The sequence below is a fragment of the Cladophialophora psammophila genome, assembly GCF_000585535.1.
Source record: "Cladophialophora psammophila CBS 110553 chromosome Unknown aczJe-supercont1.1, whole genome shotgun sequence".
Taxonomy (NCBI): domain Eukaryota; kingdom Fungi; phylum Ascomycota; class Eurotiomycetes; order Chaetothyriales; family Herpotrichiellaceae; genus Cladophialophora; species Cladophialophora psammophila.
Window position 1 is genome coordinate 2,883,731 of NW_006912922.1, and position 15,353 is coordinate 2,899,083.

Genomic DNA, 15,353 nt, shown 5'->3' on the forward strand with positions numbered 1-15,353 from the left:
CCGGGAAAGCGAAAAAAGAGAAAACGAGCGGCAGGGCGGGTTGACAGGTGAGTTTGCCTGCGGGCAGCCTCGTAGAGGGACAGGGAATGGATCGAAGCGTTAGCCTTGGACTCTGAGCTTATTGGGAGGCATGCTAAGTGCTAGGAGAGCACTTTGAGTTGTAGTGGTTCACATGCGGAGTGAGAGAGGCTCTAGTTGTAAGAGTACCGGGAGGGTTGTGGTGTGAGAGGAGGATATAGTAGTGAGTTAGTCGAGAGACAAGTACCAAGTGGATAGATGGGGATCGTCGGGCAAGCGCGAGAGAGACGCAGAGAGAGCAAAGAGAAGCCAGGAAGTGGCTCCAGATGCTCTCCAGGGCAGGACACTCGATTGGCTGCCACCTCGGAGGCTTGTCAGGCCTGCCAAACTTGCCAAGACTCTCGGCATGTTGCTCGGTTGCCTCGCTCTCTGGCACGGCGAGAGGGGATGAGGCGACTTCTTCCCGCTTTTGTAAACAAGGCCCCCATCCGCCACTCGACCAAACAAGATAGATACTGATCATTGATCAATGCATGTTTCTCATGTTCCAAAACAGCATCGCTACACGCTACAGGCATATATGCGTCCTGCATCGCTGGTCCATCAATTGACGAGGGGCTGCTTTCATGAACCATTAGACACCCGTCCTATCTCGTCTGTGCCCCGAGCGCCACGTGTAGACTAACGCCACGTCGGCCTGGTCTTCAGATGGTACAAGATTGAACATGGACATCAAACCCATTCCCGCCTTCTACTGCTGTTACCTCCTCCGCTCCACAGTGCGGCACTCGAGTCTCTACATCGGATCCTCACCAGACCCAGCCCGTCGCCTCGCTCAGCACAACGGTCGAATCAAAGGTGGCGCCATACGCACTTCTCGAGCGAGCCTTCGTCCCTGGGAAATGGCATGTATCGTCGCCGGGTTTCCCTCCAACATTGCGGCTTTGCAATTTGAATGGGCATGGCAAAATTCCCACTTGACCCGCCACATTTCCCCTGAGCAGCGCATCTCCTTTGCCACCATTCGGACCAAAACCTCCAGGACGGGGAAAACCACCAGCAGGTCAGGGCGGCCCCGGACCTCTTTGATCGACAGGTTATCAAATCTCCACCTACTGCTGCGAGCGCCCTATTTCTCTAAGTGGCCACTCGAAGTCCGTTTCTTCAGTGAAGATGCGTATCGTTCCTGGTCAACGTGGTGTGGACGGGTTGACACTCAGATCCGACCGGAGATTCAAGTGCATTTTGATCCACCAGGACCAGGAACCCAACAGCTGGAGGAGTTCACTTCTGCTCAGCCTCAGCCAATCCAGAAAAAGAAGAAAAGAACCGATCGGATCGGCAAGGGCGGCGTCGACGGCGTCGATCCCACATACGCGCGACTTCAAGGGGTCTTTGAAAAGAGCCAATTTCTCCTCGATGAAGGTGATAATCAGCAATGTTCGGTATGCGCAAAGATCATCGATCTCCGTAAGAGCCTCTTCGTCATTTGTCATACGCACAACTGTCAGGCCATATCCCATATTAGATGTCTAGCCGACGCGTCTCGAAATAAAAGCCAGTCAGCTTCATCGATCATCCCAGAATCTGCAACGTGTCCAAAATGCCAACAGGAACATGCTTGGTTGGCATTAATGCAGCAAGTCTCCCTGCGGCACAGGGGGTTGACGGAGGTGAAAAAGCTCCTGGGTAAGAAGAGCAGGGGTTCGGCAACCGTAGCGGCAGAGATATTGGAGACAGAAAGCGAAGAAGAGGATAGTCCGTCGGAAAGGGAAGAAGAAACGCTTACCGCGAGACATGTGGTTGATGAGGAGACTGAGATGAGCTTTAACGATGACGATGAAGACACGCTGTCCGTTGCATCTGCAGATTCGCTCGTAAGTATGGCGTCCAATAAGTCGAGTAGGCTAGCAGTTAAGCCTGATGCCGGTATGGAAGAAACTGATAGACTCCAAATAGTCATTGAAGATAGTGAAGACGAAGGATGACCACCTCAGCCGTCGATTGCAGTGTCCCCCTGTTCTCTCCAAGACCTTTGGTTGAGCAATGGGCCCAATTTGTGCAAAGCACTAGACATAAGAGTTTCATCCTCTGTCGTCCCTTGAACAATCGACAGGACATCGGCAGCGACCTCCTCCATCGTCCTGCTGGCGTCAACCTGATGAACGGCGACTCCATCAAGTCTTGCAAACAGTTCCTTAAATAAGGTCCGGACGCGAGATTGCATTTCTTCCTTCTCGTACCTCTCGGCACCGTAGCCACCACGTTTGGCAGCGTCAGCCGAAGAAATGTCGAAAAAGAACAATAAATCTGGCTTCAAGAGGCCGATCTCGGGTGACCACGCCCATTCAAGAGATAAATCTGGATTTTGCTTTGCAGCAGAGTAGACAGCTCCAGAGAAGGAATATCGGTCAACAATCACGTCGATGCCAGACAGAAGGTCCAAAGAAATAGATTTAATTGCTTCCCACCTGTTGGCACTGAAGATCAAGTGGATCGAGTGGTCGTCTTGTTGGGCTTGGCCCGTCAGGTAGCTATTGATCATATGGCCTGTAGACGTGGATCGATCTACGCGGAGACAGATCAGCTAAAGGGGCTCTTCAATGACAGATCTTCATGTTGGACAAACCAGGGAACTTGACATAGCGGACCTTTCGGCCTTGCGATTGGAATCGATCAAAAAGGCGTTGGCATTGGCTGGACTTTCCGGAGCGATCAAGACCTTCGATGACGATGAGGATGCCTCGTTTCGAGACAGTAGTTGCAGAAGCCATCTAACAGGCTCCAAATTGTACATTTGAAGCAGTCTGCAAGACAGAAATATCAAAGGTTGAGGTAGGGAATGTCAGGAGCTCAAATGAGAGCTTCGTACAGCAGATCACTCGCAAGCTTGCGCTAGCAGCAGTTCGCAGGGGTGCAAATGCTCCGCACTATCTAGTTCTACGGCCGAGTTTTATGGCCAGAAACGCAAGTGCGATACATCATTCGCCTCTACAAAATCCACGCAGTGGTGGCAGACTTTCTCCAACAACCTACCACAACCAATGTTATCATGGAGTCTGTGACCGGCGCCTCACTCGCTCAGCTGCCGGATGAGATGTTCAAGTTCATTCTTCAACCGGTGTCAATGCCAGATTGCGCTGGCAGGCTCGGGCAGTTGATCCTGCGCGGGCGTCCAGCGATCTCGACACCAAACTATGTCGTTCCAACTTCTCGCGGCGTGATCCCTCATCTGTCACAAGATAATTTACAAAAGCACACGAATATTTCCACTGTCTATGTGCCTCTAGAAGACTGTAAGTTCCCAAATTTCAGCGTCAAGCTGGATTGCTGACTTGTCTGGCTTACAGTTGGTGGTTAACAGTCATTGAGAAGTCGCATGCCAAAGCGCCCCTCTACAATACTCCTGCACCAAATGGTGAATCTCCTCTACGGCAGTATATCGGCCTGCCCGACAGACATCTCTCAATTTTCGGCCTGCGAAGAGTCCCAAATATACCTTGCCCGGCGCACAACACGGATTCGTCCGTAGCAATTTCGACTTCAGTTGGATTCAGGTCGCTGGAAGTTGAGCAGTATCATGAGGCGGTCAGAAAGTTGAAGGCCGATATTTCAACAAGCTTACCCGATCTGATCAACACGAAAGTCGCCAGCGCCAAGAGGATCGAAAAGAGCGCAGATAGGACACGTGCCTGGTTGCGGGATTTCGTGGAGGACATAGGGGAAGAGACGGGCCTTCCGTTCTTCGCATCAATACCACCGCATGAAACGGAACTCCTGTCGCTATATCTTTCAGATCTGAAGGACGAATACAACTCTCACATATCCGGGCTGTGTGTCTACTCGCCCTCGACAGTCTCTGGGTTGCCGGGAGCACTCAGAGACATACCGACAATATGCCTTACGGATCCGTCGTCACCACAGGCAGTTCTCGCAGCTATACATGCGGGAGTTGATCTCTTGACAGTGCCTTTCGTGACAAAGTCCTCCGAGCACGGAATCGCCTTCTCGTTCACTTTTCCCGGGTGGCCACAGACTCCCAATCAACCCCTCGGATTCGATCTTTGGTCCACATCCCACGCCACCGACCTCTCCACTTTGAGCACCAATTGCACCTGCTACACGTGCACACGCCATCACCGCGCCTACGTGCACCATCTCCTCCAAGCGAACGAAATGCTTGCCTGGACACTACTTCAAATCCACAATTTCTCCGTCATTGATGCCTTTTTCTCTGCCGTGCGCCAAAGCATCAAGGGTAGGACGTTCGAAGATGATATGAGAACATTCAGTCGTGCGTATGAATCCGAGTTGCCAGCATTGACTGGCCAAGGACCAAGAGTGAGAGGGTACCAGATGAAGAGCATCGGAAGAGGCGAGCCGAAGAAGAATGCCAAGGCATATGGGAAGTTGGATGAACAGGTGCAGAAACTCTCGGAGGCAGAGAGCGGTGTTGCTTCGCCAGAGGGCGATGCAGATTATATTGAAGCACATGGGGGAGCCAAGAAGGTTGAATGAATAGCCTTCTCTTGCTATCGCGCCCACGCGAGAGAGAGAATCCAAGCAAACATGGTCCCGCAAGCAGAAGAAATTGGATCGATCCAGCAGATTGGATTGGAGTGAATCCCATGTCCTAGATACGTCTCACGGCCTCTCTCAATAGCGGCCCGACTTGTTTGCGACTCTTGCTCGTATCGCCCATCCACCAGATCTTCCACTCCCCCTTCCCGCCGAACGTCCTGCTTAGTCCCTCCACAAGGCCAAGGCCCTTGACGTTACTATTGTCCTCGGCAGCCCACTCGGCCAATTGCAGCTCGTCGCGGGAATTCCGCTCGAACTCGTCGAGCGCGCCCTTTGCGGCCTCGTCCAGCACCAGCACGGCGACCTCTTTCCTGCCGTCCGGCGTGCGCGTGAGCATGCAGAACACGCCCAGCTGCCTGTCTGGGGCGGAGGCGAACTTTTCGACCTCGGAAAGGAATGCGGTAACAGCGTCACGTGCACTTCCACCACCGTCTCCACGGCCGTCGCCTTCGGCGCCGTTGTCGCCGCGGGCGGTGGCTGCGTGGGAGATCAGCCAGGAAAGAGGCTTCACGAGGCTGGAAATGCCGATGTTGATTTCCTTGCCGGACGATGTCGAGGAGCGGGAACTAGAGCTAGAGCTGGAGCTAGTAGTGCGCTCGGTCCAGGCCTTGTAGTCGCGATCGAACACCTCCTGCATGGTCAGGAGGTCCAGCGAGTTGGCCTTTGCCGTGGCGATGCAAGAGAAGAAGGCGTCGCGGTCCCACTCCGCCGCCGGCTCGGAGTGTTGTGGCAGCGACGATGACCGCGGCGATTTTGAACCCGACTGGGCCGCCGTGGTTGAGACCACTGATTCGAGAAAGCGCACAACTTCCCTGTCCGTGTCGGAGCATTTGTCGCCCTTGGCCCTCAGGTTCCAGGTATCGATAAGGATGGGAGCGAGTGCAAGTTTAGATATCTGCTGCAATACTTCTGGGTCGACCTGCGGGCTTGAAATCTGTCCTCCCAAGTTTTGGGATTCGGAAGAAGGCCAGATGCCCTGCTCTCGGAGATGCTTAACCACAAGACTGGTGCAGCTCCCTATCCCAGTCTTGACGATCCTTGGATCTGCATCCTGGGAGACGTAGCGTTCGTCGACATGATGGTCGATGCAGCCTGATACGGTAAATTTGGCAGATATGGTTTCATTGGACAAGCCAGGTATTGACGGAGAATTATGGTCGACTAGAAAGAGGGATTGTTTCTCGGTTGAATCTGAGGACTGTGTTTCTGAATTCCTAGAGTCGAGGAATAGTTTCTGTAGTGCTGATCCCTCATCATCCTTGATGTCCGCGATGGTGATAAGTTCATTCAACACATCAGTATTGCCCTGCGTTCGCTCCCCTTTACCGACGGTGTCCGGCGACTCCCCCAGAGCCAATCTTAGAGCGACCCCAAACTCCGGCCGAAGTCTCCACAAGTCACTTGCTTTGACTGACGGAAGATTCAAAATCGGTACGTAAGCGGTTTTCCTAGGATGAGCCGCCTTGTCCGCTACTAGATTATACCAAAAGGAGGTCTCAACAGCGGAGATGAAGCTGTCCAGGTCTGCAGATGGATTCCCCATTACAAGGACCAGCCTCTGCGATACCCCATTGACAGAATGTGAAGACTTTGAAGCCACACCACTGCCGAGGGCTAGATTCCTCATGCGCGAGAGATAAGACGTCATTGAAGGCATACTGCCCTCCCCGTTCTTGTGATTCTTGTCCAGGGGAAGGTCGGACATTGAGGGAGATTTCCAAATGACAGCAGAAGAAATTTTGAGTCTAATAGATCACTGAAGGAGGGAGATGAAGAAGAGCCAATGAGGCCAGCTGCATTCGACACTAGAAGTCTCCTGAATGGTCCTGAAGCAATGCCATGAAAAGTGCGAGGAGTTGAGAAAAAGGGAAATGACAGCCTTGCAGCCTCGCCGCCGATCGTGACGTAAGGCTGTGCGGGCGCATTACACATCGCACCATCACCCGGCGCGGGGGAGTATGATCGACGACTGTTACTGTCCGTTACCGTAAACCCAGTCTATACCCAGTACCCTGCAAGTTGGGTCTGCACAAACCCCAAATCTAAGTTCAAGCCTATTCGACGAGCTTGGATCCCCATGCTCTTGTCCTCCGTACCATTCCCAATTCGTGCCCGTACTCGGATTTATGTCAGCGAAATGCATCAGTCTAGCCGGAGTCGTCGGTATCAACAACACAAGATCCCTGGCATTCCCCATCCACTGCGGGCAAGGCAGAAACGCCAGGGGTACGGCGAGTATAGCGATGGAGAGCACGATCGGCGAGACTGGGAGATTACTGGTTGCGCTTTCGACACATTCCCGAGCCGTCTCGCCGGGATAACGAATTCTTGTGGGTTCGGCTCCTCAATTCATCCGTCTGTGGCTTCCGGACTTACTCCTTTCGGCCATTTGGAGCGAACGGACGATTGTTGAACTCTGCCTAGCTATATTGACTCGCGCAGAATGTCGTTTTGTCTATGATCCAGCAGGGGGAGATCAAAGACAGCTCAGTTTTTACGGCCGCAGGATTCCCAAACTGGTGCCGGGCTGTTTTATCTAACGTATTAGATCCATGCATGTTCTGAGGTAAGGCGTCTTTGCAATAGCAATACCGTTACCAGCAGCGCAGCAGCTCCAGGCGCATACACATGTATATATTTGTCCGGGACCCCACCTTAAGACGAGTCTCTTCTTAACAGACAACACCCACAGAACATAGGGCTTCGACAACTCAACCAGAGACCAAAAAAGTTTACAACCAACCTTCAAGAGACTGGAAAGAATGCAGTGGCTTGTCACAGGTTGCAGCACAGGCCTAGGTCTCGAGATCGCACGAGCTGCTCTCGAATCCGGACAGAAATGCATTGCCACATCACGCAATCCAGCCAACTCTCCCGATGCAGTCGAGGAAATTGAGAAACTCGGCGGCGTTTGGGCCAAGTTGGACGTTTCCAGTCCAAGTCTTGAAAGTGACATCGATGAGATTGTGAAAGAACACGGCGCCGTGGATGTTGTGGTGAACAATGCCGGATATGCAGATGGCGGGCCTTTGGAAAAGATGGAGTAAGTCGGCTTTGACTCAACGCCTGCCCCAGCACAGTGCCGGTCGAGGGAAACGGCTAATTCCGACTGCCTGTTGACAGCCTTGATAAGGCCCGCCAGCTGTTTGAGACGAATTTCTGGGGGCCCATCCGTGTCATTCGAGCACTTGTGCCATCCATGAGAGGCCGAAACTGTGGGGTTGTTGTCAACGTCTCCAGTGCAGTCAATTGGAACGCTCCTCCTGGAGCTGCTGTGTACGCTGCCTCCAAATTTGCGATCGAGGGAGTGTCCGAGGCATTGGCCACGGAATTGTCGCCCTTTCATATAAGAGTTTTGATCGCCGAGCCAGGCGCGATGAAGACCAGCTTTTACGATCCGAAGAAGATGAACATAGTAGCCATTTCCGACGTGTATAAGGGAACTGTCACAGAGTTTGTGTTGCAGGCCATCACAGGCCTGCATGATGGAGCGCCACAGGATCCGAAGAAGACTGCTGAAGCGATTGTGAAGGAAGTTTTGAAGCCTTCGTCCGACCCCATGATTTTGCGAATGCCATTAGGCAAGGAGTCTCTGGGGGGAATGCGGAAAAGAGCAGAGGAGTATACCAAGATAGCCGACAGCGTGGAAATGATCGCCGCGGCTTGTGACTTCTGATGCTAAACGTCGTTGACGGAAGTTGAAGATGAGAGAGATGACCAGGCAAGACCATGATCATTTCCACGAAGAATACAACCCCGTCGTCTCACTCAAAGATCACTTTTTGCATCCGATAATGATTCAAGCGCTGTCAAACGAACACCGTGGCAACGGCCAGCTCTTCCCGCGGGTAAGGATGGCAACTCGTGTCGTAGTCCCTCCGGTTAGATAGAATCCTGTTCAGTGCAGATGAAGAGGCCGCAGTGATCAGGAATAGATAGTCGAGTTGAGACAAATTCTAATGATCTAGAGAGATCTGGAGCTCAGAAGGCCAAATGTTGCATTCCAAGAGTAGCACTTGCCTGGTAGGTGGTACCTCCCCGATCTTGCATGCGACAGTCTCCCGCATTTCGTTCGATAGCCTCGTGAGCGGAATAAAGGTTGGGATCGAGTAATAGAGCCTGGCACGGAATATTGAGCCCGAATTGGGACCAACGCTATGTAAACGGGGAGCTCTTTTTGCTGGGCGTAGACTTCCAAAGTTTGAAGAGATCTCTGTTTCTCCCACCCGCAGTTGTGGTAAACGGTGGCAATGTGTAAACTCTGACCGTGGCAAGTGAATTATCAGAGGAGTAGCTGAGGGCTGAGTTGAGTGGAATTGAGCACCGGTGGCCACAGCTCGGCTTCAGCATAAGAGGCCTCTATTTCCTGAAGGACCATCTCTTTTCACTGAAGAGTGGTCTCTTTTGGTTGAAGAATGGCTGACGATTTTGAAAGGACGGTCTCGTTTCGTTGAAAAGCGGCCCCTTTCGCCTCCTGGGCTTTGAGGATGGCCTCCCAGCCAGACGGGCTTAACGCATAGTTACCCACGCTGCTCCTGTCGAGGTATTTCGCAAGTCGTCTACCACCGAGGAGCAGCAAGATTGTGAAACAAAAGAGAAATACAACACTCAACGGATCCCCGCTAACTGGTGTGAGCTCCTCACTCGAGTCGGTATACTCACCGAAGCCAAGCAAGGCGTTGAAAACCTCGAAAAGCAATAGAAACCTTCCCCTCTCCACGGCTTTCAGAGCAGCAAGGACGAATTGATGCGTGTTGATGTTTTCCCTACCATATGCAGGACTCTGCGGAATCGGTCTCACAAATCTCGTCCCGTGCGCTGAAGGGGTTGATATACTGAGTAGCGAGTCGACGAGATCCACACCAGCCTCGAGAGCATTCATCGGTTCCGTAATTCGGGGATTCACATCGATGTAATATGGTATCCCCTCCACAAGGATTGCATCGATGGACATGGCAGCATCGTACTTCAAGAATGCGCCAAGCTTCATCAGATCATCCTCGAACACAGGGAGTGGAAGAGAGGTCTTTTTTGTTGCCCCTCCAGATGGACCTTCCCGAGCGCGTAGGCATGCATGCCAACTCAGCAGTCTTCCACCGGAGAACACCCCTTCTACCATCACAAGCGGCCCAGCTACCGCTTTCTGGATCAAGAGTTGGCCATTGTTCCGAAAAGAGCCTAGGTGTTCGAACTCTCGGCCAATGTGCGCCAGATCCTCATCAGTCTTCGCAAATCTGACGCCTTTGCTGGCTGTGCCAATGGGAGTCTTGACAAAGGCAGGCAAAAGGTCAGTCATGGACCTCAACTCGTCCGTTGAGCCCACAACTACACTCTCTGGCTGGCGCACAGACGCTTGTTGGAGAGTATGGGAGGCCGAGATCTTGTCCATGACCCGACTGACTGCTTCAAAGGATGGCACAGCGATGCCCACGCCCAGACTCCGTATCTGGTCCACCTCGGCTGAGAGAACAGCGACTTGTTCTTGCGTGCAGATGACAGTCTCGATCTTTTCACGAATCATGACGCCCAGTGCAGAGTGTAGCCATGCGTAAGGATCCGGTCCAAAGGGCGGCACCAGATGCGTCTTTTTAACCCACCCTGTGACCTTAGTAAGAGAGAGTCCGGCCGCGCAGAGAACGTGGACATCGTAACCTTTGCGGCCAAGAATTGTTGCCAATTGTCGAGAAGTCAGGCCCGATCCATCGGAAAGGAGGACCTTCATGATGTCTCAGAAGGATTGAATAGATCGTAGCCGTACACCCGAAGCACAGAATTTCACAGCACAGTACGCTTTCAAGTAAGGTTGGTGAGGAGGGCAAGTTCCCAGATTGAGTCTACCCATACACAATGGGAGTATCGCAGTGCCGTCTCATGAATATATCAACTATTGGTATGGGCTATCACAGTCAAGAGATGGGATGACAACCGCCACGGTGGTCTGATTGTTGCAGCACCCGACATCTCCGCAGAACGCCTTACCAAGTCAGCTGTCAGCAACCGCAGCCCTTCACTAAAATGATGTCTCTATCATCACCATACTTTGTTACTCGTGTCGTGGATATTACCCTCAGTTTCGCGTCGCGGTTATTTGTTGTCTACTACCTAAAGCGACAAGTCGGCTTTCGACGCAAACACGGGGCAGAGTTGCTGTATCAGGATTTATGAAATATTGGGGTTGCCGAAGTTGTGCCGAGAGGCTGTCTGTATACGGTTAGTAGCAGAAGCGCTTCAGGGGATGGCAAAAGCGGCACCATTTCTCTGTGGAGACTGCCACGTGCGACTCTCTGCACAGTGTCGCTTACGGATATCTTTCCCCCAGACCGACACAAGGGTAAGTGACGACTCCGGGCGAGAAGGACTTGGAATCTAACACGCCCATCAAAAGGGCTGGCAGCACATGCTCTATGGCGTGGTAAAGTTCTTTTGACGAGGCGCATTGCTTCCATGATTCCTTTCTACAGCAGCCAACCAAGAGGAGACTTTTCCGTCCTCCTGTGGCACTTCGGACGCATCAGAACCATCAACCCAATGAGACTGGCCCATGTCTCCAAGTTTGACATAATTTGTACTTACCGCTCTCGGTTCCTTCGGCTCTCATTCCTGTTGCAATTGTGCTTGTTGCATCTTCAATTCCTTTGGCTCCCCTTATTGTTCCTTCTGCTGCAGCCGCTGTTCTCATTGTCGCCTCCAGGCCTGCGGGAGCCAGAGGGCTATTACCCGTAACTCCTGAATCGACAGAACAAAATTCTCAATGTTCCACAGGGGACAGAATGGCGATAAGGAGAGCTTTCCCCAAGATCTGTATGAGGCTTAGGTGCCTATCCTCGTGCCCTTGCCGAAAACTAATGTAGGTCTATGTTATTACGGCTTAGCGTCGTTCCATCTTGACTCAATACTTGTCCGCCACGTTACCACAGTCGCCTGCCTGACGATATCACGGCCACCATTGGCCGGACTCGATGGGACGTTATCAAATGTCTGAACAGTGCTGGGGTGAGTGGGGGACGCGCACGTGCACGGACCTAGCCCTCTCCAATTCCTCTTCGGAGTCCCTTGAGGCTCTGGGTCTATGTATAATAACCTTGTTAAGATCAAATAATATAGCTGCTTTCTTGGTATTTCGACCGTCTATCTCAACAGTCTCCTCGTCTCCCAGTAAAGAGGACACGATGTGGCTTTTGGATAGCAGGACTCTCAAGCTAACGGAATTCAAAAAGGACCGTCCGAAGTATGCGATCTTTTCACATTGCTGGCTCTCCGATGAGGATGGCGGGGAAGTCACATTCCAAGAAATCCAAGGCTCAGAGTCGAAACACAAGGCCGAGAAGGGATATGAGAAGATCCAGAGTGTCTGTGCCATCGCGCGCGATCACTACCAGTATATCTGGATGGATACCTGCTGCATCGACAAAAGAAGCAGCGCAGAGCTCCAAGAGGCCATCAATTCCATGTTCCAGTATTACCACCACGCTGAGCTTTGCTATGTATATCTGGACGATGTACCGTCGAGACAACATCCCAGAGCGATGGCCGCCTTTCACGAGGCCAGATGGTTCACAAGAGGTTGGACGTTGCAAGAACTGATTGCTCCCCGGGATCTGGTCTTCTACGCGAAGAACTGGACTTTCTTCGACACCAAGGAAAGACTCACAGATGAAATTGCCCAAATCACCGATATCGACATTGCTTTTCTTCGAGGTAGAGACCTCCACAAGGCCAGTGCGGCTCAGAAATTGTCTTCGGCTTCTAAGAGAAACACATCGAGGGAGGAAGACATGGCATACTGCCTGATAGGGCTGTTTGATCTCTCTATACCAGTGATATATGAAGAAGGGCTGAAGAAGGCGTTTGGTCGTCTGCAAGACGCTATCCTAAAGGATACGGGCGATCAATCTTTGTTTGCTTGGACTGATAAGGCACCCACCAACGAAATCTATGGAAAGCAACCCTTCGCAGATTCTCCCAAGCGTTTCGCTAAACAAGGCAAGGCCAAGACCTCGACGACGCCCCGAGCACCCAAACACGCATTTCAGATCGTGATCTTCCCATCGCTCAAAGCCTACAAGCTGATCAGCGTCTTCCCTTCTCAAAACTGGCAAAAGAGCACGAATCCCCTGCTAATCCCACATATAGTTAACGTCACGCCAGATACAAATGTTGCTGGCGCGGTCTTGCAGTTCGAACATATATTGGGGATTCTCCCTCATTTTCTGGTGGTGGTGGGCATGAGCAATTCCTCCGGGGGTAAGACAGGCTGGTGCAACGCGATCCGCGACCCCGGCCACGGAGACCTGGCCAAGGTGTGGAAGTCGTATGCCAAAAAGCTGGAGGAGCAAGAATTTGGGGAAAGCGACAAGCTGATACTTGGCAAGCTTCTTTTTCCACTCGGTGTTGTGGATGTCAAAGTCACACCGCCCTCTCTTGCGGAAATCAATTTTACCCTCTACGTCACTGTTTGGTGACCTCTCACCTGTTTTACTGCAGCCCCGTACACTGCAACGAGATGGTTCTCACGGTTGTTCGCGCTAAGACTATGCTTGCCAGATGGTGAATTTGACGGGCCGCAGGTGTCTGCGAGGATGAACTTGGCTTCGGGGCGATGTATGGTCTTTCACGTTGTTGGTCATCTGATATAAGGTAAATAGATTCAGAAATCTTTGCCACTCAGTGGAAAATCCTTCTACAATAATTGTACTAGGTGTTCGACAGGAATTACCTCTTCGTGCCATTCCGGAACAATCCCTCGGTGGAAGTAGCAGTCCGGAAAGCGGATGGCTAGGACGCTTATACCTAGCTATCCTGTCACTAGTTGGATTTGACTTCCTTCTTTCCTGAACGAGATGGACAATGTTGCTTCCGTTATCTGGCCCCTTATCCGCATCCCCTGAGCACTGAAAGGACTGAGGCGGAAGGACGAGGGTTGATCGAGCGAGGGCGATATGATTATGACCGAGAGTTGAAATGGCGTCAAAGAGGACCAGTCGGCTTGACGATAATTGTTTTGGGTCCTCGTCCGCATTGCATGTAAGTATGTACCCACCTAGGTAGGTTTGTAGTGGTGATGGAGCAGTTTCAGGGATCAAGGGGTGAGTGGGTGCGGAGAAGAGAAGATGGGCGGGTCTGGGGGGTGGCTCTAAAAGCAGCATGGCCAGGGGAAGTCGCACGTGATACTCTAAAATGCCAAGATTTCAACTGCGAACGCGAAATCTGGCCCCTTTTTGGGATTTTGGTTCGGACTCGCGTACCATTGAACTGTGTCTCTTCCTTTCCTCCCTCGCTTGCAGCAATATTTTCCAGCCATGCGACTGTATTCCATTCTTCTCAGCCTGCTGGCACTGGCTGTTGCCAGAGTGTGCAGCACCGCATTGACGTATAAACTCGGCGCCAATGAGAAGGCCTGTTTCTTCAGCAATGTCGAGCGACAAGGCGCCAAAATCGCATTCTATTTTGCTGTAGGATTCTTTCTGGGTTCACTTGGGTGTATCGACTGACATACGATGTCAAGGTTCAATCCGGTGGTTCCTTCGACATTGACTATGAGGTGGTAGGCCCCAATGACAAGAGAATCATGGCAGGGGAAAAGGAAAGACAGGGCGATTTTGTCTTCACCGCGCAGACTGCGGGCGAGTACCGGGTCTGTTTCAACAATGAGATGTCTACGTTCGCGGACAAGATGGTGGACTTTGAGGTTGCCGTACGTCGTCACCCCGAGTAGTTCGCCCCCATGAAGACCACGTCCTCTGACTGATGGGATCAAACAGGTCGAAGATGAATCCAAGTCCGCCCTCCTCCCACAGAAAGCCGGCTCAACTCCTGAACAAACATCTGCATTGGAAGATCTGGTCTTCAAGATCAGTGGGCAGCTCAGCACAGTCAGCAGAATGCAAAAATACTTCCGCACGCGAGAGAACCGTAACTTCAGCACGGTCAGGAGTACTGAACAGAGAATCTTCAACTTCAGTTTGATTGAGGTGTGCATGATGGTTGGTATGGCTGGACTCCAGGTCTTGGTGGTAAGATTTTTCTTTCAGGGGGCGAGGAAAGGTGAGTTCTCTCATACGGTGATTTGAGATGTTGTATAACGACTAATGTGATGGACATCTGCAGGTTATGTATAAATTACTGCATCTGTACCACTGTTTGCATAGGCTACGGCACACTATCATGTCACGGCATGGAAAGGACGATCTTGACGAGTATGACAAGGTCATAGACACGGAAGATCTGGGAGTTTTGGAGCTGATATCTGATCCGACTAGGCCATTAGCGCTCCATACTGCAAGGCGGGTTCGAGACCCCTGCGAACCTGCTAGGGGATTGCAAGCTGGCTGCGAACATGATCTTCGACAGAAGACAAAAGTTACCCTTGCCCTCTTGCTGTCAGCCGCCTCGAATGACCCATTCCTGTATTCATTTCCCAGGCTACGCTCACCTCTTTCTTTCCCTCTTCCCCTCTTTGCTCCTTCTGCGTCCTTCAAACGGAACTGACTTCCCAGGAGGAGATTACCGATCAAGGATTATTTGATGTCAGCCTTACGTCCCGGCGCAGGCGGTGGTCCCCACCTTGCAGGACATCACAGTGTTGATAGAGATATATAACCCTGCGTTGATAGTAGGGCTGGCCTCCGAGATGTCACGAACCCAGTCTTGAACACATTATTCTCGGAGGTCAGCCCTCCTCCCACAACCCTATTCGGCAGCAGCCTCGCCATCGGATTCATTGACCGGCTGTCTCAATTTATTGAGATAAATAT

General features: G+C 51.9%; 8 protein-coding genes across 8 annotated transcripts; 5 read left to right on the forward strand and 3 right to left on the reverse strand.

Annotated features, from left to right (window-relative positions):
- Positions 1–743: 743 nt before the first annotated feature.
- On the forward strand, positions 744–2,006 carry A1O5_01001 (uncharacterized protein; the record flags this gene model as incomplete). The annotated part of the gene is made up of 1 exon (XM_007741620.1): positions 744–2,006. The coding sequence occupies one exon, from the start codon at positions 744–746 to the stop codon at positions 2,004–2,006; it is 1,263 nt and encodes a 420-aa protein (XP_007739810.1).
- Positions 2,007–2,011: 5 nt separating this feature from the next.
- On the reverse strand, positions 2,012–2,792 carry A1O5_01002 (thymidylate kinase; the record flags this gene model as incomplete). The annotated part of the gene is made up of 2 exons (XM_007741621.1): positions 2,012–2,586; positions 2,648–2,792. 2 exons carry the CDS (start codon positions 2,790–2,792, stop codon positions 2,012–2,014), a joined length of 720 nt encoding a protein of 239 aa, XP_007739811.1.
- Positions 2,793–3,070: 278 nt separating this feature from the next.
- Positions 3,071–4,536, forward strand: A1O5_01003 (uncharacterized protein; the record flags this gene model as incomplete). The annotated part of the gene is made up of 2 exons (XM_007741622.1): positions 3,071–3,314; positions 3,383–4,536. 2 exons carry the CDS (start codon positions 3,071–3,073, stop codon positions 4,534–4,536), a joined length of 1,398 nt encoding a protein of 465 aa, XP_007739812.1.
- Positions 4,537–4,651: 115 nt separating this feature from the next.
- A1O5_01004 (uncharacterized protein) lies at positions 4,652–6,304 on the reverse strand (the record flags this gene model as incomplete). The annotated part of the gene is made up of 1 exon (XM_007741623.1): positions 4,652–6,304. The coding sequence occupies one exon, from the start codon at positions 6,302–6,304 to the stop codon at positions 4,652–4,654; it is 1,653 nt and encodes a 550-aa protein (XP_007739813.1).
- Positions 6,305–7,361: 1,057 nt separating this feature from the next.
- Positions 7,362–8,275, forward strand: A1O5_01005 (uncharacterized protein; the record flags this gene model as incomplete). Its single annotated transcript, XM_007741624.1, has 2 exons — positions 7,362–7,642; positions 7,723–8,275. The coding sequence occupies 2 exons, from the start codon at positions 7,362–7,364 to the stop codon at positions 8,273–8,275; spliced, it is 834 nt and encodes a 277-aa protein (XP_007739814.1).
- Positions 8,276–8,983: 708 nt separating this feature from the next.
- Positions 8,984–10,321, reverse strand: A1O5_01006 (uncharacterized protein; the record flags this gene model as incomplete). Its single annotated transcript, XM_007741625.1, has 1 exon — positions 8,984–10,321. One exon carries the CDS (start codon positions 10,319–10,321, stop codon positions 8,984–8,986), a length of 1,338 nt encoding a protein of 445 aa, XP_007739815.1.
- A 1,447-nt stretch (positions 10,322–11,768) lies between these two features.
- Positions 11,769–13,061, forward strand: A1O5_01007 (uncharacterized protein; the record flags this gene model as incomplete). The annotated part of the gene is made up of 1 exon (XM_007741626.1): positions 11,769–13,061. The coding sequence occupies one exon, from the start codon at positions 11,769–11,771 to the stop codon at positions 13,059–13,061; it is 1,293 nt and encodes a 430-aa protein (XP_007739816.1).
- An 837-nt stretch (positions 13,062–13,898) lies between these two features.
- On the forward strand, positions 13,899–14,669 carry A1O5_01008 (uncharacterized protein; the record flags this gene model as incomplete). Its single annotated transcript, XM_007741627.1, has 3 exons — positions 13,899–14,051; positions 14,105–14,293; positions 14,361–14,669. 3 exons carry the CDS (start codon positions 13,899–13,901, stop codon positions 14,667–14,669), a joined length of 651 nt encoding a protein of 216 aa, XP_007739817.1.
- Positions 14,670–15,353: the final 684 nt, after the last annotated feature.